The 16,583-nt window shown below is 45.5% G+C and overlaps 13 protein-coding genes and 24 non-coding genes across 37 annotated transcripts, besides 1 other annotated feature; 9 read left to right on the top strand and 28 right to left on the bottom strand. All coding sequences in view use genetic code 2, as the record gives it.

The window, feature by feature from the left end:
• Positions 1-887: a D loop (control region).
• On the top strand, positions 888-957 carry ACI43_gt22. Its single transcript has one exon. It is a non-coding gene; the product is annotated as a tRNA-Pro (tRNA).
• Positions 958-1,029, bottom strand: ACI43_gt21. Its single transcript has one exon. It is a non-coding gene; the product is annotated as a tRNA-Thr (tRNA).
• CYTB lies at positions 1,030-2,170 on the bottom strand. The gene has a single exon. Coding sequence (YP_009145571.1; cytochrome b) is annotated over positions 1,030-2,170 (1,141 nt in total).
• Positions 2,171-2,174: 4 nt separating this feature from the next.
• ACI43_gt20 lies at positions 2,175-2,243 on the top strand. The gene has a single exon. It is a non-coding gene; the product is annotated as a tRNA-Glu (tRNA).
• ND6 lies at positions 2,244-2,765 on the top strand. The gene has a single exon. A coding sequence (YP_009145570.1; NADH dehydrogenase subunit 6) covers positions 2,244-2,765, from the start codon at positions 2,244-2,246 to the stop codon at positions 2,763-2,765; it is 522 nt and encodes a 173-aa protein.
• Positions 2,762-4,600, bottom strand: ND5. Its single transcript has one exon. A coding sequence (YP_009145569.1; NADH dehydrogenase subunit 5) covers positions 2,762-4,600, from the start codon at positions 4,598-4,600 to the stop codon at positions 2,762-2,764; it is 1,839 nt and encodes a 612-aa protein.
• ACI43_gt19 lies at positions 4,601-4,673 on the bottom strand. Its single transcript has one exon. It is a non-coding gene; the product is annotated as a tRNA-Leu (tRNA).
• Positions 4,674-4,677: 4 nt separating this feature from the next.
• On the bottom strand, positions 4,678-4,744 carry ACI43_gt18. The gene has a single exon. It is a non-coding gene; the product is annotated as a tRNA-Ser (tRNA).
• ACI43_gt17 lies at positions 4,745-4,813 on the bottom strand. The gene has a single exon. It is a non-coding gene; the product is annotated as a tRNA-His (tRNA).
• ND4 lies at positions 4,814-6,194 on the bottom strand. The gene has a single exon. Coding sequence (YP_009145568.1; NADH dehydrogenase subunit 4) is annotated over positions 4,814-6,194 (1,381 nt in total).
• On the bottom strand, positions 6,188-6,484 carry ND4L. The gene has a single exon. A coding sequence (YP_009145567.1; NADH dehydrogenase subunit 4L) covers positions 6,188-6,484, from the start codon at positions 6,482-6,484 to the stop codon at positions 6,188-6,190; it is 297 nt and encodes a 98-aa protein.
• On the bottom strand, positions 6,485-6,553 carry ACI43_gt16. The gene has a single exon. It is a non-coding gene; the product is annotated as a tRNA-Arg (tRNA).
• Positions 6,554-6,902, bottom strand: ND3. Its single transcript has one exon. Coding sequence (YP_009145566.1; NADH dehydrogenase subunit 3) is annotated over positions 6,554-6,902 (349 nt in total).
• ACI43_gt15 lies at positions 6,903-6,974 on the bottom strand. Its single transcript has one exon. It is a non-coding gene; the product is annotated as a tRNA-Gly (tRNA).
• Positions 6,975-7,758, bottom strand: COX3. Its single transcript has one exon. Coding sequence (YP_009145565.1; cytochrome c oxidase subunit III) is annotated over positions 6,975-7,758 (784 nt in total).
• On the bottom strand, positions 7,759-8,441 carry ATP6. The gene has a single exon. Coding sequence (YP_009145564.1; ATP synthase F0 subunit 6) is annotated over positions 7,759-8,441 (683 nt in total).
• On the bottom strand, positions 8,432-8,599 carry ATP8. The gene has a single exon. A coding sequence (YP_009145563.1; ATP synthase F0 subunit 8) covers positions 8,432-8,599, from the start codon at positions 8,597-8,599 to the stop codon at positions 8,432-8,434; it is 168 nt and encodes a 55-aa protein.
• A 1-nt stretch (position 8,600) lies between these two features.
• Positions 8,601-8,674, bottom strand: ACI43_gt14. Its single transcript has one exon. It is a non-coding gene; the product is annotated as a tRNA-Lys (tRNA).
• Positions 8,675-9,365, bottom strand: COX2. Its single transcript has one exon. Coding sequence (YP_009145562.1; cytochrome c oxidase subunit II) is annotated over positions 8,675-9,365 (691 nt in total).
• A 5-nt stretch (positions 9,366-9,370) lies between these two features.
• Positions 9,371-9,443, bottom strand: ACI43_gt13. The gene has a single exon. It is a non-coding gene; the product is annotated as a tRNA-Asp (tRNA).
• A 3-nt stretch (positions 9,444-9,446) lies between these two features.
• Positions 9,447-9,517, top strand: ACI43_gt12. Its single transcript has one exon. It is a non-coding gene; the product is annotated as a tRNA-Ser (tRNA).
• COX1 lies at positions 9,518-11,113 on the bottom strand. The gene has a single exon: positions 9,521-11,113. A coding sequence (YP_009145561.1; cytochrome c oxidase subunit I) covers positions 9,521-11,113, from the start codon at positions 11,111-11,113 to the stop codon at positions 9,521-9,523; it is 1,593 nt and encodes a 530-aa protein.
• A 1-nt stretch (position 11,114) lies between these two features.
• On the top strand, positions 11,115-11,184 carry ACI43_gt11. Its single transcript has one exon. It is a non-coding gene; the product is annotated as a tRNA-Tyr (tRNA).
• ACI43_gt10 lies at positions 11,185-11,249 on the top strand. The gene has a single exon. It is a non-coding gene; the product is annotated as a tRNA-Cys (tRNA).
• Positions 11,250-11,284: 35 nt separating this feature from the next.
• On the top strand, positions 11,285-11,357 carry ACI43_gt09. The gene has a single exon. It is a non-coding gene; the product is annotated as a tRNA-Asn (tRNA).
• Position 11,358: 1 nt separating this feature from the next.
• On the top strand, positions 11,359-11,427 carry ACI43_gt08. Its single transcript has one exon. It is a non-coding gene; the product is annotated as a tRNA-Ala (tRNA).
• Position 11,428: 1 nt separating this feature from the next.
• Positions 11,429-11,500, bottom strand: ACI43_gt07. Its single transcript has one exon. It is a non-coding gene; the product is annotated as a tRNA-Trp (tRNA).
• ND2 lies at positions 11,501-12,546 on the bottom strand. Its single transcript has one exon. Coding sequence (YP_009145560.1; NADH dehydrogenase subunit 2) is annotated over positions 11,501-12,546 (1,046 nt in total).
• ACI43_gt06 lies at positions 12,547-12,615 on the bottom strand. The gene has a single exon. It is a non-coding gene; the product is annotated as a tRNA-Met (tRNA).
• ACI43_gt05 lies at positions 12,615-12,685 on the top strand. Its single transcript has one exon. It is a non-coding gene; the product is annotated as a tRNA-Gln (tRNA).
• ACI43_gt04 lies at positions 12,685-12,756 on the bottom strand. The gene has a single exon. It is a non-coding gene; the product is annotated as a tRNA-Ile (tRNA).
• Positions 12,757-12,759: 3 nt separating this feature from the next.
• ND1 lies at positions 12,760-13,734 on the bottom strand. Its single transcript has one exon. A coding sequence (YP_009145559.1; NADH dehydrogenase subunit 1) covers positions 12,760-13,734, from the start codon at positions 13,732-13,734 to the stop codon at positions 12,760-12,762; it is 975 nt and encodes a 324-aa protein.
• ACI43_gt03 lies at positions 13,735-13,808 on the bottom strand. Its single transcript has one exon. It is a non-coding gene; the product is annotated as a tRNA-Leu (tRNA).
• Positions 13,809-15,499, bottom strand: ACI43_gr01. Its single transcript has one exon. It is a non-coding gene; the product is annotated as a 16S ribosomal RNA (ribosomal RNA).
• ACI43_gt02 lies at positions 15,500-15,571 on the bottom strand. The gene has a single exon. It is a non-coding gene; the product is annotated as a tRNA-Val (tRNA).
• Positions 15,572-16,514, bottom strand: ACI43_gr02. The gene has a single exon. It is a non-coding gene; the product is annotated as a 12S ribosomal RNA (ribosomal RNA).
• On the bottom strand, positions 16,515-16,583 carry ACI43_gt01. Its single transcript has one exon. It is a non-coding gene; the product is annotated as a tRNA-Phe (tRNA).

The following is a 16,583-nucleotide window of genomic DNA, read 5'->3' as shown; positions in this document are numbered from 1 at the left end:
ATGTGCAATATTGCAATAGTATAATATACACACCAACAATATATGAATAACAAACATGTCTGTACATTACAAGTGCGAAAAACACTTCTAGAGCTTTTCCTGTTTCCGGGGGGTTTGCAGGAGTCTTAGAGATCTCAGGAGTTTGGGGGGGTAGGGGGGGTTTACGCGCAGAAACCGGGGGTGATAATAGGAAAGTCTGGGGAAAATTAAATATCTGATTAAACTTTATGCTCTTGATATCAGTTATGCAATTCTTCTATTAATATCTTATCACCATTCATACTATTTCTTATAAGCGAGGAAAATGTTCAACCTTGTCTGTCATTTCTGTATGCACTCTGAGATGTCAAATGAAAGGAAAAAAAAAAAAGGAACCCCCCACACGCTGGAAAGAACGCCCGGCATGGTGGGTAACGAGGAGTATGTATTACCACCATTAACTTATGCAAGCGTCGATGAAAGTATGGGGGATTATAACAATTATTGGACCTGAAATAGGAACCAGATGCCAGGAATAATTCATTTAGTGAAACCCCCACGAATACTTGTCCTTGACCTTCAAGAACCGTTAACATTAAGGAATCAACTGATGGTGGGCTCTTACTACATTAAATATGGGAAGTAAATAGGATGGTGGGTACTTGGTATAACTTAACTAGTGAGAGGTGTGATCGGTCTTAAACTATCGTTCAGTGGATAATTAATAATTATTGGAAAATATTCAGTTATGGTTTATGTACCCCTTAGTTAAAATGTTGTTGACAAATATGTGGTATATTTGTCTATATTCTTATAAATGATATGTATTAATATATAGGATATGTTTAACATAAAATAATGGTGATAATACATATATGCATTACGTTTACATCGAAGGCAGAGCCCGGCAAACAATAGTCTAAATTAGGATCCTAGCTTTGGGAGTTAGGGGCAGGGGTTAGAGTCCCTTTTGTTTGAAGCAGTAGGAAGGACTTTAACCTTCGACGTCCGGTTTACAAGACCGGCGCTCTGGCGCTGAGCTACTAGTGCAGGATCATTCAAGGATTTTGTTTTCTAGTCAGCCGGTGAGAGGGGCGAGGACGAGAAAGAGGAAGAAGTAGAGGAAAGATGCAATTTGTCCAATAATGACGAATGGGTGTTCAACGGGTATACCTCCAATTCAGGTGAGGATGGCGACGTCTGCAACTAGAAGTCAGAAGAGGAATTGTGTGATAGGACGGAATGTTAAGCCTCGTTGCTTGGAGGTGTGTAGGATAGGAACGACTATCAAGACAAGGATTGAGAACAGGAGGGCGAGAACTCCGCCAAGTTTATTAGGAATTGAGCGGAGGATGGCATAGGCAAATAGGAAGTATCATTCGGGTTTAATATGAGGCGGGGTGACCAGAGGGTTTGCGGGAGTGAAATTGTCGGGGTCTCCTAGCAGGTTGGGGGAGAAAAGGGCGAGAGAAATGAGGGCGATTAGAAGGATTGCGAAACCTAATAAGTCTTTGTAAGAGAAGTAAGGGTGGAAAGAGATTTTGTCGGCGTCTGAGTTTAGGCCTGTGGGGTTGTTGGATCCGGTTTCGTGGAGGAAAATAAGGTGTACTATTGTTGCAGCTGCAATAATGAAGGGAAGGAGGAAGTGGAAGGCGAAGAAGCGGGTTAGGGTGGCGTTGTCTACGGAAAATCCTCCTCAGATTCATTGGACTAAAGAATTGCCAATATAAGGGACTGCGGAGAGAAGATTTGTAATGACAGTGGCGCCTCAGAACGATATTTGACCTCATGGGAGGACGTAACCTACAAAAGCTGTTATCATGGTTAAAAGGAGTAGAATTACTCCAACGTTTCAGGTTTCTTTATAGAGGTAGGAGCCGTAGTACAGGCCTCGGCCGATGTGGAGGTAAATACAAATGAAGAAAAAGGATGCGCCGTTAGCGTGCATGTTTCGGATGAGTCAGCCGTAGTTAACATCACGGCAGATGTGGGCTACGGAGGAAAAGGCGGTGGCAATATCGGAGGTGTAGTGTATGGCTAGGAAAAGGCCTGTCAGGATTTGGGCAGCTAGACAGAGTCCTAATAGAGAGCCAAAGTTTCATCAAACAGAGATGTTTGAAGGGGCTGGGAGATCAACTAGTGCGTCGTTTGCAATTTTTAGGAGGGGGTGGGTTTTTCGGAGGTTGGCCATTATTGTTTTTGTAGTTGAATAACAACGGTGGTTTTTCAAGTCATTAGTCCTGGTTAAAGTCCTGGCAGAAACTATGGTTTATATTATGTTTATATTTTTATTAGGGTTGGTACTAGGTCTTGCGGCGGTTGCTTCTAATCCTTCGCCGTATTTTGCGGCATTAGGGCTGGTTGCGGTAGCAGGTATGGGGTGTGGAGTGTTGGTGGGGCATGGGGGGTCTTTTTTATCTTTGATTTTATTTTTGATTTATTTGGGAGGAATATTAGTAGTGTTTGCATATTCGGCAGCATTAGCTGCTGAGCCTTATCCTGAGGGTTGAGGGAGTTGGCCTGTTTTAGGGGTAATAGTGGCGTATGTTTTAGGGGTGGGTGCGGCGGCGGTGTTATTTTGAGGTGGGTGGTATGAGGGGGCTTGAGTATCTGCTGATGAGTTTGTTGAGTTTTCGGTTTTTCGGGGGGATATTGGAGGGGTAGCCTTGATGTATTCGATGGGTGGGGGTATCTTGGTGATGGGAGCTTGAGTGTTGCTGTTAACGTTGTTTGTGGTGTTGGAGTTAACGCGGGGGTTGAGTCGGGGGGCTCTTCGGGCTGTTTAATAAAGTAGCAGTAGAAGAGCTAAAGCGAAGGTGAAGAAGAAGAGGGAAAGATAGGTTTTGATCATACCCTGTTGAATGTTGTTGGTTGTTGTGATTAGAGGAAGGTTGAGGGTAGCAGTTGCTTTTGGACCAATTTTTTCTAGTCATGTTTGGTCGACTGTTTGGGAGGCGATGGTTTGTCCTAAGGTCAGGTTTAGTTTGGGGATGAAGCGATGAATAATTATTGGGAAGAAACCTAACATGTTAGAAAAATGGTGGGGAGAAAGGTTTGGTATTGGTTTGTACTGCTTATTGGTTAATGAGGCGAGCTCTAATGCGAGGAGAAGGCCAGTAATAGTCACTATTAGAGCGGCAGCTTTGAGAAGGAAAGGTATGGATATAACTGGTGTTTTTAGGGGAGTGATGTTGGAGGTGATTAGGAGACCGGCGATGACACTTCCTCAGGCTAGGCGTTTGATAGGGTTGATAACTGTTGAATTGTTTTCATTAATTGGGGAGAGGGGATTGAAGCGGGGGTGACCTATTGAGACGAAGAAAATTACTCGAAAACTGTAGATAGCGGTGAAGGAAGTGGCTAGGAGGGTGAGGAAGAGGGCCCAGGCGTTTAGGTAAGATGTGTTTAAGGCTTCAATAATAGCATCTTTTGAAAAGAAGCCTGCTAAGAAGGGGGTTCCTGTGAGAGCTAGGCTTCCGATGGTTAAGCAGGAAGATGTGAAAGGGGTCAGGTGATGTATGCCTCCCATTTTCCGAATGTCTTGCTCGTCGTTTAGGCTATGAATAATAGACCCTGAGCAGAGGAAGAGCATAGCTTTAAAGAATGCGTGGGTACAGATGTGAAGGAAGGCAAGTTGGGGCTGGTTAAGTCCAATTGTTACTATTATTAAACCCAGTTGACTTGAGGTTGAGAAAGCAACGATTTTTTTGATATCATTTTGGGTGAGGGCGCAGGTTGCGGTAAAGAGGGTGGTGAGGGCTCCTAAGCAAAGGCAAATGGTTAGGGCAGTTTGGTTGTTCTCTAGTATCGGGCTTATGCGGATGAGGAGGAAGATGCCTGCTACGACTATGGTGCTTGAGTGCAGTAGGGCAGAGACCGGTGTAGGACCTTCTATGGCAGAAGGAAGCCAGGGGTGGAGGCCAAATTGAGCGGACTTACCAGTGGCAGCAATGATGAGGCCAATGAGGGGGTAAGTTAGGTCAAAGTCTTTTGATAAAGTAAATATTTGTTGTATTTCTCAGGAGTTGAGGGAAGTTGCAATTCAGGCTATAGCAAAGATTAGTCCAATATCCCCTACTCGGTTGTAGACTACTGCCTGGAGGGCAGCGGTGTTTGCATCTGCGCGGCCATATCATCAGCCGATGAGGAGAAAAGATATGATTCCGACACCTTCTCAACCGATGAATAGCTGAAATATATTGTTTGCGGTAACAAGAATAATCATGGCGATAAGGAAAATTAGGAGGTATTTGAAAAACCGATTCATGTTCGGATCGGCATGTATATATCAGGAGGCAAATTCTAAGATTGATCAGGTGACATAGAGGGCGACGGGGGTGAAGATAATTGAGTAGATATCAAATTTAAGACTAATATTAACATCAAAGGTGTGGGTGTTTATTCAAGTTCAGCTGGTGATAATTGTTTCTGCGCCCTCGTTAAGGAAGAGGCAGAGAGGGAGGATGCTAGTAAAGAAGGCTCATTTTACTGCTGTTTTAACTTGGGTTAGTGCTCAGTTGGGAGGGAGGGGGGCAGGGGAGAAGGAGGAAAGGATTGGGGATGCAAGTAATAAAAAAATAAGAATTAGACTAGTGGTTATTATGGTGGAGGTGAGGTGCATAGCTGCTACTTGGATTTGCACCAAGAGTTTTTGGTTCCTAAGACCAACGGATGAGCTGTTATCCTTTAGAAGCGGGGCGAGTGAGCTCAGGAGTTTAACCTAAGAGGCAAAAATTAGCAGTTTTTGTTGTTGTCAACCTCTCTCGGTGAATAAGGGGGTTTTAACCTCTGTCTTTAGAATCACAATCTAATGTTTTTATTAAACTATATCTACAGGCGGTCCACCCTCAAATTAGTTCGGGTTTGGAGATTAAAAGAATTAGGGGTAGGAGATGAAGGGCTAGGAGAAGATGTTCTCGGGAGTGTGTTGGGTCGAGGGAAATAATATGTGCTGGTAGGGGTCCTCGTTGTGTCATAAGAAATATGTACAGGGAGTAGCCTGCGGTGATTAGGGTTCCAGCCCCTGTGAGTGCAATTGTTCATCAGGATCAGTGGAGTAGGGAGGTAATGATTATGAGTTCTCCTATTAGGTTTGGAAGAGGAGGGAGGGCAAGGTTTGCAAGGCTGGCGATGAATCATCATGCGGTTATTAAAGGTAAAACCATTTGGAGGCCTCGGGCTAATACTATGGTTCGGCTGTGGGTTCGTTCGTAGTTTGTGTTAGCTAGGCAAAAGAGGGCGGAGGAAGTTAGACCGTGTGCGATTATTAGAATGAGAGCGCCTGTGAAACCTCAGGGTGTTTGGATTAGAATGCCTGCTGCTACGAGCCCCATATGACTTACTGAGGAGTAGGCAATTAGGGACTTTAAGTCTGTTTGGCGGAGGCAGATTGAACCAGTTATAATTACTCCTCAGAGAGCGAAGATAATGAAGGGGTAGCTAAGTTCTTTGGTGAGGGGTTCTAGTATAATTATTATCCGTATTATTCCGTAGCCTCCTAGTTTTAGTAAGACTGCGGCTAGTACTATGGAGCCAGCGATTGGGGCTTCAACGTGTGCCTTGGGAAGTCAGAGGTGGGCCCCATAGAGGGGCATTTTTACTAGGAAGGCGAGCAAGCAACCGGCTCATCATAGCTTGTCGGCGAAAGAAGAGAGTTGCAAGGAGGGGACATATTGTAGTGTTAGAAGGGATAGGGTGCCAGTGCTGTTTTGGAGCAGTAGGAGGGCGACAAGCAGAGGGAGTGAACCTGCTAGTGTATAGAATAAAAAATAAGTGCCCGCATTTAGTCGTTCTGTTTGATTCCCTCAACGAGTAATGATTACAAGGGTTGGAATGAGGGTAGCTTCAAATATAATATAAAATATAATTACTTCGGTTGCGCTGAAGGCTATAATGAGAAAGATTTGTAAGGATGTAAGGAGGGTAATGTAAGTTCGTTGGCGGGAGGAAGGTTCGGACGCTGTGTGGTTTTGGCTTGCAAGGATTATCAGGGGGAGAAGCCAGCAGGTTAGTGCAAGAAGGGGGGTGGAGAGGGGGTCCGTTGCTATATAAGGGCTGAGGAAGGATCAGCCTGATTCTGCGGATGATTTTAGTCAGATTAGGCTGGTTAAAGAAATGATTAAACTGTAGGAAAGGGCGGTGGATCAGAGGTGTTTGGCCGGGATGGCTCAAATAGTGGGAACAAGCATAATAGTAGGAAGGAGAATTTTTAGCATTGTAGAAGATTTAGGTTTTGGAGTCGGTCTGTTCCATGGGTGCGGGCAGTGGCAACAAGTAGTGCGAGGCCGGCGCTTGCTTCACAGGCTGAGAAAGCCAAGAGGAGTATGGGGGAGGCTGAGAAGTTGGCGGAGTTAAGTTGAAGGGTTCATATGGAGAGGGCGATAAAAAGTGAGAGTATTATACCTTCTAAACATAAAAGAGCGGAGAGAAGGTGAGTTCGGTGGAATGCCAGGCCTGCTAGGCCTAGAAGAAAGGTGGAGGAGAAGGCGAAATGTGTAGGGGTCATTAGACGGTTATGGACTTTAACCATAAGTTCTTGAGCCGAAATCAAGGGTTTTTCTTAAACTAACAGCCTATTCAGCTCATTCTAGGCCGCCTTGAATTCATTCATAAACTAGGCCGAGGGTTAATAATACAAGAACAGCGAAGGCTCAGGTGAATGTTATGAGAGGGGAAGAAAGTTGATCCCCCCAGGGAAGGGGAAGAAGCAGTGCAATTTCTAAATCGAATAGGAGGAAAAGGATTGCAACAAGGAAGAAGCGAAGGGAGAAGGGTAGACGGGCGGATCCCAGGGGATCAAAGCCACATTCATAGGGGGAAAGTTTTTCATGGTCAGGTGTTATTTGAGGAAGTCAAAAAGAAATAATAGCGAGGATAGCGGAAAGGGTAATAGAAATAATGAGTATTGTTGTGATTAAATTGATTATCTTTCCTTGGATTTTAACCAAGACCGGGTGATTGGAAGTCACAGGAACTAGCATTTATACTAGAAAGACATGAGCCTCATCAGTAAATTGAGATATAGAGGAATAGTCAGACAACGTCTACAAAGTGTCAGTATCAGGCAGCTGCTTCAAAACCAAAGTGGTGTTCGGAGGTAAAATGATATAGAACTTGTCGTAGAAGGCAGATGGCTAGGAAGGTAGAACCAATGATTACGTGGAGTCCGTGGAAGCCGGTTGCCACGAAGAAGGTGGAACCATAGACTCCGTCTGCGATAGTGAAGGGGGCTTCGTAGTATTCTATTGCTTGAAGGAAGGTAAAGTAGAAGCCTAGAAGAATGGTCAAAGTGAGGGATTGGATTGCTTCTTTTCGATGTCCTTCTATGATACTGTGGTGTGCTCAGGTGACTGTTACTCCTGAGGCTAGAAGGACGGCTGTGTTAAGCAGGGGGACTTCGAAGGGGTCTAAAGGGGTAATCCCTGTAGGGGGTCAGCAGCCTCCTAGTTCCGGAGTTGGGGCGAGGCTGGAGTGATAAAAGGCTCAGAAGAAGCCAAGGAAGAAGAATACTTCTGAGGTAATAAAAAGGATCATTCCGTATCGGAGGCCTTTTTGGACAGGAGGGGTGTGGTGCCCTTGGAATGTTCCTTCTCGGACAATATCCCGTCATCATTGGTATATAGTTAGAAGAAGAAGGATAAGACCTAGGGTTAATAAGGTTATATTATGAAAGTGCATTCAGATTGCTAAACCGGAGGTTAGTAGAAGGGCGCCTACTGCGCCTGTTAGGGGTCATGGGCTGGGGTCAACTATGTGATATGCGTGTACTTGATGGGCCATTAAACGTTTTCTTGTAGGTAGAGACTTAAAAGAAGGACAAAGACATAGGCTTGAATTATGGCTACTGCAATTTCTAGAAGGGTCAGGAGAAACAGTAGCACTGCGGTCAGAATGGCTACTGTAGTTATAAGGGGGAGGAGGACAAAGGCGGCGGTGGCAATGAGTTGAATTAAAAGGTGGCCGGCTGTAAGGTTTGCGGTTAATCGTACGGCAAGTGCGAGGGGGCGAATAAATAGGCTAATTGTTTCGATAATAATTAGGATAGGGATTAAGAGGGTAGGGGTACCTTCTGGTAATAGGTGGCCTAGGGCATGGGTAGGCTGGTTTCGCATACCAATAATGACTGTTGCAAGTCAGAGGGGGACGGCGAAGGCCATGTTGAGGGAGAGCTGTGTTGTAGGGGTGAAGGTATAGGGTAGGAGGCCAAGTATGTTTAAGGTAATGAGGAAGAGTATGAGGGAGGCGAAAAGAGCTGCTCATTTATGGCCTTTTAAATTTAGAGGTTGAAAAATTTGTTGGGTGAAGCGGTTAATAAACCATCCTTGGAGTGTGATGAGGCGGTTGTTTAGTCAACGGGGAGTAGGTTTGGGGTAGAGGATTCAGGGTAAGCTGAGGGCAAGGGCAATGAGGGGAATTCCCAGATATGTGGGGCTCATAAACTGGTCAAAAAAGCTTAGTATCACGGTCAATTTCAGGGCTCTGTTTTGGGTTTTTCTGTGCTTTGGAGTGTGGGGTCGTTTGGGAAAGTGTGTGCTAGAACTTTTGGGGGAATGACTGTTAGGAAAATTAATCAGGAGAAGACTAGGATAGCAAATCAAGGTGCGGGGTTAAGTTGTGGCATTTCGCTAGGGGTGGGCGGGGGTCACCAGTCTTTAGCTTAAAAGGCTAACGCTATTCCCTATTTAGCTTCTTAGCGAAGCGTCTTCAAGTATTAAGGAGGATCAGTTTTCAAAGTGTTCTAGCGGGACTGCTTCTACCACAATAGGTATAAAGCTGTGGTTTGCGCCGCAAATTTCAGAGCATTGGCCATAAAAGATTCCGGGGCGGGAGGCAATAAATGCTGTTTGGTTTAAGCGTCCTGGGACGGCGTCTATTTTTACCCCTAGACTTGGGACGGCTCAGGAGTGAAGTACATCTTCGGCAGAAATTAGGACTCGGATGGGGGATTCAGCGGGGACTACTATTCGATGGTCTGCTTCTAGAAGGCGAAATTGGCCTGGGGCTAAGTCTTGTGTGGGAATTATATATGAGTCAAAGGCCAGGTCTTCATAGTCAGTATACTCGTAGCTTCAGTATCATTGGTGACCTATTGCTTTAATTGTAAGATGTGGGTCGTTGATTTCATCTATAAGATAAAGAATGCGTAGGGAGGGGAGGGCAATGAGAACTAGAATAATAGCTGGGAGTAGGGTTCAAATGATTTCGATTTCTTGGGAGTCTAGAATAAATTTATTAGTTAGCTTGGTTGTTACTATGGCCACAATAATATAAAGCACGAATGTGCTAATTAAAAAAACAATTATTAAGGCATGGTCGTGGAAGTGAAGAAGTTCTTCTATTACAGGTGAAGCTGCATCTTGGAAGCCTAATTGGGAGGGATGTGCCATTGTTGTAAGACACGCGGGGCTTAAACCCGCAATTTTGCCTTGACAAGGCAATGTAATAGTCAATTTTACTAGTGTCTTATGAAGAAAGTGACAGAGTGGTTATGTGGCTGGCTTGAAACCAGTTTATGGGGGTTCAATTCCTTCCTTTCTCGTTACTAGGGGTTTGAGGGGGCGGAAGCAGGTTTTTCGTAGTTTAATCAAGGTTGTTGAATTTGGACGAAGGCAGGTTCTTCGAAGGTGTGGTAAGGAGGAGGGCAACCGTGAAGTCACTCTACGTTTGTTGCTGTGAGTTCTACTGATGAAACTTCTCGTTTAGCGGCGAATGCTTCTCAAATAATAAATAAAAATATAACTACTGCGATTAGGGAAATTATTGAGCCAATGGAAGAAACTGTGTTTCAAAGAGTGTAGGCGTCGGGATAGTCGGAGTAACGGCGAGGTATCCCTGCCAGCCCCAGGAAATGTTGTGGGAAGAAAGTTATATTAACACCAACAAACATTACTCCGAAATGGATTTTGGTTCAGGTGTCGTGGAGCGTGTATCCTGAGAATAAGGGGAATCAGTGGACGAAGCCGGCAACGATGGCAAATACGGCTCCTATAGAGAGGACATAGTGGAAGTGGGCAACGACGTAATATGTGTCGTGAAGCATAATATCTAGAGAAGAGTTGGCTAGAACAATTCCGGTTAGTCCTCCAACTGTAAAGAGGAAAATGAAGCCGAGTGCTCATAAGAGCGGAGTTTCTCATTTAATTGAGCCGCCGTGCAGAGTGGCCAGTCAGCTGAAGACTTTTACTCCGGTTGGGATAGCAATAATTATTGTGGCGGAAGTAAAGTAAGCTCGTGTATCTACGTCCATTCCTACAGTAAACATGTGGTGAGCTCAGACAATAAACCCTAGGAGACCAATGGCCATTATGGCTCAGACCATCCCCATGTACCCGAAGGGTTCTTTTTTACCTGCGTAGTACGCAACAATGTGGGAGATTATACCAAAACCGGGGAGGATAAGGATATAGACTTCAGGGTGACCAAAGAATCAGAATAAGTGTTGATAAAGGATGGGGTCTCCTCCTCCAGCAGGGTCAAAGAAGGTTGTATTAAGGTTTCGGTCTGTGAGAAGTATTGTGATGCCGGCAGCAAGCACGGGTAAGGATAATAAAAGCAATACTGCGGTAATTAGGACGGACCACACAAACAGAGGTGTTTGGTATTGAGAGATGGCAGGGGGTTTTATGTTAATAATTGTTGTAATAAAATTAATTGCGCCAAGAATAGACGATACCCCAGCCAAGTGGAGAGAGAAGATGGTTAAATCGACAGAAGGTCCCGCGTGGGCGAGATTGCCTGAGAGTGGAGGGTAAACAGTTCATCCTGTGCCAGCCCCTGCTTCGACTCCGGAAGAGGCAAGGAGGAGCAGGAATGAAGGGGGAAGAAGTCAAAAACTTATATTGTTTATTCGAGGGAAGGCTATGTCGGGCGCACCAATCATAAGAGGTACTAGTCAGTTTCCAAAGCCTCCAATCATAATTGGCATTACTATAAAGAAAATTATTACAAAAGCATGTGCTGTAACAATTACATTATAAATCTGGTCATCTCCGAGGAGCGCGCCGGGTTGGCTTAGTTCTGCCCGAATTAGGAGGCTAAGCGCGGTTCCTACTATTCCGGCTCAAGCACCAAATACTAGATAGAGGGTGCCGATGTCTTTGTGATTAGTTGAGAAGAATCAACGTGTGATTGCCACAGGTAAGATGGCTGAGTGTCAAGCGGTGGTTTGTAGCCCCACGCACAGAGGTTTAAATCCTCTTCTTATCAAGCCTCGAGGTGTATACATGTCGGATTGCAAATCCGAAGTAGTAGGTTAGACCCTGCCGGGGCTTTCCCCCGCCCTTTTGGAGGCGGGCGGGGGAAAGGTTAGATAGATGCTTGTTGGTTTAAGCGCTTAGCTGTTAACTAAGAGTTTGTAGGATCGAGGCCTTCCTGTCTAGTAAGGCTTTAGCTTAATTAAAGTGTCTGTTTTGCATACAGAAGATGTGGGTTAGTATCCTGCAAGTCTTAGCAGGGGCTGGGAGATTTTCACTCCCGCTTAGGGCTTTGAAGGCCCTTGGTCTGGGTGCTATCCTAAGCCCCTTAGAAGGTTAATAAGGCGGAGATGGCAGGGGTAAGAGGTAGGAGGCCAATTGTCATCGCAGTTGTAGTGGCGAGGGGGTAGGTTAGTTGGGTGGAAGGTAAGCGTCAGGGGGTTGAACCTGTAAGGTTGTTAGGGGAAATAGTAAGGGTTATTGCGTAAGAGAGGCGTAGGTAAAAATACAGGCTAAGTAGGGCTGAAAGGGCCGCTAGGGTTGCGGTGGGAGCAAGTCCTTGTTTGGTTAGTTCTTGAAGGATTAGTCATTTTGGTATGAAACCTGTAAGAGGGGGGAGGCCCCCTAGGGAGAGTAGGATGAGGGGTGTGAGAGCTGTCAGGGCGGGGGCTTTTGTTCAGGATATGGCAAGGGTGTTGATATTTGTAGATTTGTTGAGTTTAAACACAAGAAATGTTGAGAATGTTATAATGAAATAGGTTAGAAGGGTGAGGAGGGTGATGGAGGGGGAGAATTGTAGGACAAGAATTATTCAGCCTAAGTGGGCGATTGATGAATATGCAAGAATTTTGCGGAGTTGTGTTTGGTTTAATCCGCCTCAGCCTCCAATAAGTGCGGATGTAAGGCCTAAGATGATAAGGAGTGTTGAGTTTGAAGGTTGAAGTTGAAGAATTAGGGCGAAGGGGGCAAGCTTTTGTCAGGTTGAAAGAATTAAGCCTGTGGTGAGGTCTAGGCCTTGTAGGACTTCGGGGAGTCAAGCATGAAGAGGGGCTAAGCCAATCTTGAGAGCAAGAGCAAGAGTAATTATAGTACTTGGGAGGGGATGTGTAATTTGTTGAATTTCTCATTGGCCTGTTAATCAGGCGTTAGTTACACTTGCAAATAGAAGGGTAGCTGCAGCAGCAGCTTGAGTTAAGAAATATTTGGTTGTAGCTTCGACTGCGCGTGGGTGGTGATGTTGGGCTATTAGGGGAATAATGGCTAGTGTATTTATTTCAAGGCCTATTCAGGCGAGAAGTCAGTGGGAGCTAGCAAATGTAATTGTTGTGCCAAGGCCTAAGCCAAAGAGAAGAATGGCTAAGATGTAGGGATTCATTAGTAAAGGAAGGAGTTTAACCGACATGTTTGGGGTATGGGCCCAAAAGCTTATTTAGCTGACTTTACTAGGAAGTGGTGTAGAGGAAGCACTAAGAGTTTTGATCTCTTCAGGTAGGGTTCAAATCCCTTCTTTCTAAGGAGTTGGAGGGATTTTAACCCTCATGATACACTCTATCAAAGTGATCCTTTAAAGTTCAGGCACAACTCCGGGCTATAGTTGCGGGGGCAGGCCTGTTAGTGCAATTGGAAGGGAGAGGTGCCAAACTACCAGGGCAAGGGTTAGTGGTAGGAAGTTTTTTCAGATTAGGTGCATGAGTTGGTCGTAACGAAATCGTGGATAGGAAGCACGAACTCATAGGAAGAGGACGGAGAGGAGAGTTGTTTTGATTATAAGATTTGTTGTAGTAATTTCAGGGGCGGTATGAAGAATGGAGGCGCCTAGGAATAGGGTTGCAGAGAGAGTATTTATTAGGAGAATGTTGGCGTATTCAGCGAGGAAAAAGAGGGCGAAAGGTCCTCCTGCGTATTCTACGTTAAAGCCGGAGACGAGTTCGGATTCACCTTCTGTAAGGTCAAAAGGGGCTCGGTTTGTTTCTGCAAGTGTGGAAATGTATCATATAGCGGCTAAGGGTCAGGCGGGAAGGATTAATCAGACACTTTCTTGGGCGACGCTAAATGTTTGTAGGGTGAAGCCCCCGGTAAAAATAATAGCATTAAGAAGGATTAGTCCTAGGCTAACTTCATAGGAAATGGTTTGTGCTACGGCTCGAAGGGCTCCGATTAAAGCATATTTTGAATTGGAGGCTCATCCTGAGCCTAGAATAGAATAAACTGCTAGACTGGAGATGGCAAGGATAAAGAGAATGCCAAGGTTGAGGTCTGCTATAGGGAAGGGAAGGGGCATTGGGGTTCAAAGGGTGAGGGCCAGGGTAAGGGCTAGTACGGGGGTAAAGAGAAAGAGGATGGGGGAGGAGGTGGAGGGTCGAACGGGTTCTTTCATAAAGAGTTTAAGTCCGTCTGCAATTGGTTGGAGGAGACCGTAGGGGCCTACAATGTTTGGGCCCTTTCGTAATTGTATATAGCCGAGGACTTTTCGTTCGATAAGTGTGAGGAGTGCAACGGCTAGAAGAACAAATACGATAAGAATTAAGGGGTTGAGGACGGATGAAATTAGTGTTGAGAGCATAGTTAAAGGGAGGACTTGAACCTCCGTGGAAAGGGCTTAGGTCTTTTGCAATGTCCGGACTCTGCCACTTTAACAAGCCATTTTCTAGGGCTAGGGGGTACGCCCTTTTATCTATTTTAGTTGGTTTCAATAGATGAGGGGGAGGCATATTGAGAACAGGGGCCCCTTCTTTTCGGTCCTTTCGTACTAGAAAAGATCGTGGCATAGATAGAAACTGACCTGGATTACTCCGGTCTGAACTCAGATCACGTAGGACTTTAATCGTTGAACAAACGAACCCTTAATAGCGGCTGCACCATTAGGATGTCCTGATCCAACATCGAGGTCGTAAACCCTCTTGTCGATATGGGCTCTAGAAGAGGATTGCGCTGTTATCCCTAGGGTAACTCGGTCCGTTGATCGGCTATGTGCCGGATCTTGTTGGTCAGAAGTTCTGTTACTTGGAGTTGTGACTCTGGGTTGTGGGAGTAATGTACTCTCGGTCCACATGGGGGTTTTTTATTTCCCCGCGGTCGCCCCAACCAAAGACATTAGGACAGGGGTCAATGAGTTTTGTCCTTTATTTAAGGGGTGTTTAACATGGTCTGTTCTGGCGTCTAAAGCTCCATAGGGTCTTCTCGTCTTATGTTAATATCCCCGCTTCTGCACGGGGAGATCAATTTCATTGACTGGAAAAAGGAGACAGTTAAGCCCTCGTTATGCCATTCATACAGGTCTTCATTTAAAAGACAAGTGATTGCGCTACCTTTGCACGGTCAAAATACCGCGGCCGTTAAACTTATAGTCACAGGGCAGGCGGGACCTCTTATGTTTAGGGGTCAAGAGGCGATGTTTTTGGTAAACAGGCGAGGCTTATGTTTGCCGAGTTCCTTCTTTTTCTTTTAGTCTTTCCCGGTTTGCACACCAGTGTGGGGTTAACGGTGAGGAACTAGGGGTTTTTCTAGTTGTTTGTTTTTTGCCTAGGGCCCTCTTTGTTTTGGGGCCGTTAATGGTCGGTGAATGGTTCGTTCCGAGTTACACTTGTGCGGGGAGAGGTGGGTTCTCTTATTACTCATGTTAGCATAGACGCTTCCATAGTTTTATGGAACGGCCTGGTAGGTTTAGGGGGGTGAAATTGTATTGTCTTTATTAGAAGGTTGGTTAGGTAATGTTCGAGCTTTAACGCTTTCTGGGTTGGTGGCTGCTTTTAGGCCCACTAGGATATTTGACCTTTTAGTTTGTTGTGATTCTTACCCTCCTTGGAAAGTTGTATCTTGTTTCAAAGGGGCTGTACCCCCTTTGACTAACTCCTTTAATTTCTTTTGCTCGGTGTGAAGGCTTTAGACTAGTGGGAGTGGAGAATTTAAAGGGCTGAACTTTTATTCAGTTTTCAGGCAACCAGCTATAACTAGGCTCGGTAGGTCTGTCACCTCTACTCGAAGTTCTTCCCACTCTTTTGCCACAGAGACGGGGTGGTCCTATAAATTAGACTGCCTTGGAGTAGCTCGCTTAGTTTCGGGGTATCAAACTATAATGCTTTTTGCTTGAGGGTTTCTGGCTAAATCATGATGCAAAAGGTACGAGGAGTAGTCTCTGCTTTTTAGTGCTTTACTGGGTTGTTTCATTACTCTTTCAGCTTTCCCTTGCGGTACTTTCTCTGTTGCTCCTAGCTCCTTTTTCGTCGCCCGTACTTAGGTGGGAAAATGGTTTGTTGTTGAGAGAATGGTATATTTGGGGTTATAAATAGGGTTGATTTGGGGTTGGTGGGTGGGCTAGCTGTTGGGCGTCAGGGTGGCTCGATTTGCACGGGCGACTTCTCAGTGTAAGGGAGATGCTTTTCTGGTTTAGCTACACTCTGATTTTTCCAAGTACACCTTCCGGTACACTTACCATGTTACGACTTGCCTCCCCTTTACCGGTAGAATGTATTATTTATAGGATGTTGTTGGCTGGGGGAGAGTGACGGGCGGTGTGTGCGCGCTTCAGGGCCAATTTCAGCGGAACGCTCTATTTTCTGCTTACTGCTAAATCCTCCTTCTAATGTATATTTCATTACATTGTTCGTATTCTCTGTGGCAGGGAATGTAGCCCATTTCTTCCCCCCTCATATGCTACACCTCGACCTGACGTTTTGAGTTGTGCTAGTTTTGCTTACTGTGATCCCTTCACAGGGTAAGCTGACGACGGCGGTATATAGACGGAAAGAGCAAGAGGGGGTGAGGTTTAACGGGGGTTATCGGTTCTAGAACAGGCTCCTCTAGGTGGATCTAAAGCACCGCCAAGTCCTTTGGGTTTTAAGCTAGTGCTCGTAGTACCCGGGCGGATAGTGGGTGTAGGGGACTATCAAGGTTTAGGGCTGGGCATAGTGGGGTATCTAATCCCAGTTTGTTTCGCAGCTTTCGTGGGGTCGGGGGTATAAAGCCACTTTCGTAGTGGGGCTTCTTGCTCTCGGGTACGTATAACAGTTCTGAGGGCGTTCGGCTTTAGTTTAAAAACTTCCTAACCACTCTTTACGCCGATGTCTATCAACTTGAGCCTCTCGTATAACCGCGGTGGCTGGCACGAGTTTTACCGGCTCTCTTGGCTTTAACTAAGTCAAGTTTTCACTTATGGCTTAATGTTTATCACTGCTGAGTTCCCTTGAGGGTGTGGCTAAGCAAGGTGTCATGGGCTGCGGAAAGTGTGCCTGATACCAGCTCCTTGTTTTCGGGCAGAAAACTGTGGGCATTCTCACAGGGGGGCGGAGACTTGCATGTGTAAGTTTAGCCAAAGCTGACAGTAAAGTCAGGACCAAGCCTTTGTGCTTGCGAGACCTTTCTAGGGTCCGTCTTAACATCTTCAGTGTTATGCTTTAGTTAAGCTACGCTAGC

Source organism: Haplochromis burtoni, mitochondrion (assembly GCF_018398535.1).
Source record: "Haplochromis burtoni mitochondrion, complete genome".
Lineage (NCBI taxonomy): Eukaryota > Metazoa > Chordata > Actinopteri > Cichliformes > Cichlidae > Haplochromis > Haplochromis burtoni.
The sequence above is the reverse complement of the archived record's forward strand: the minus strand, read 5'-3'. Positions and strand labels throughout refer to the sequence as shown.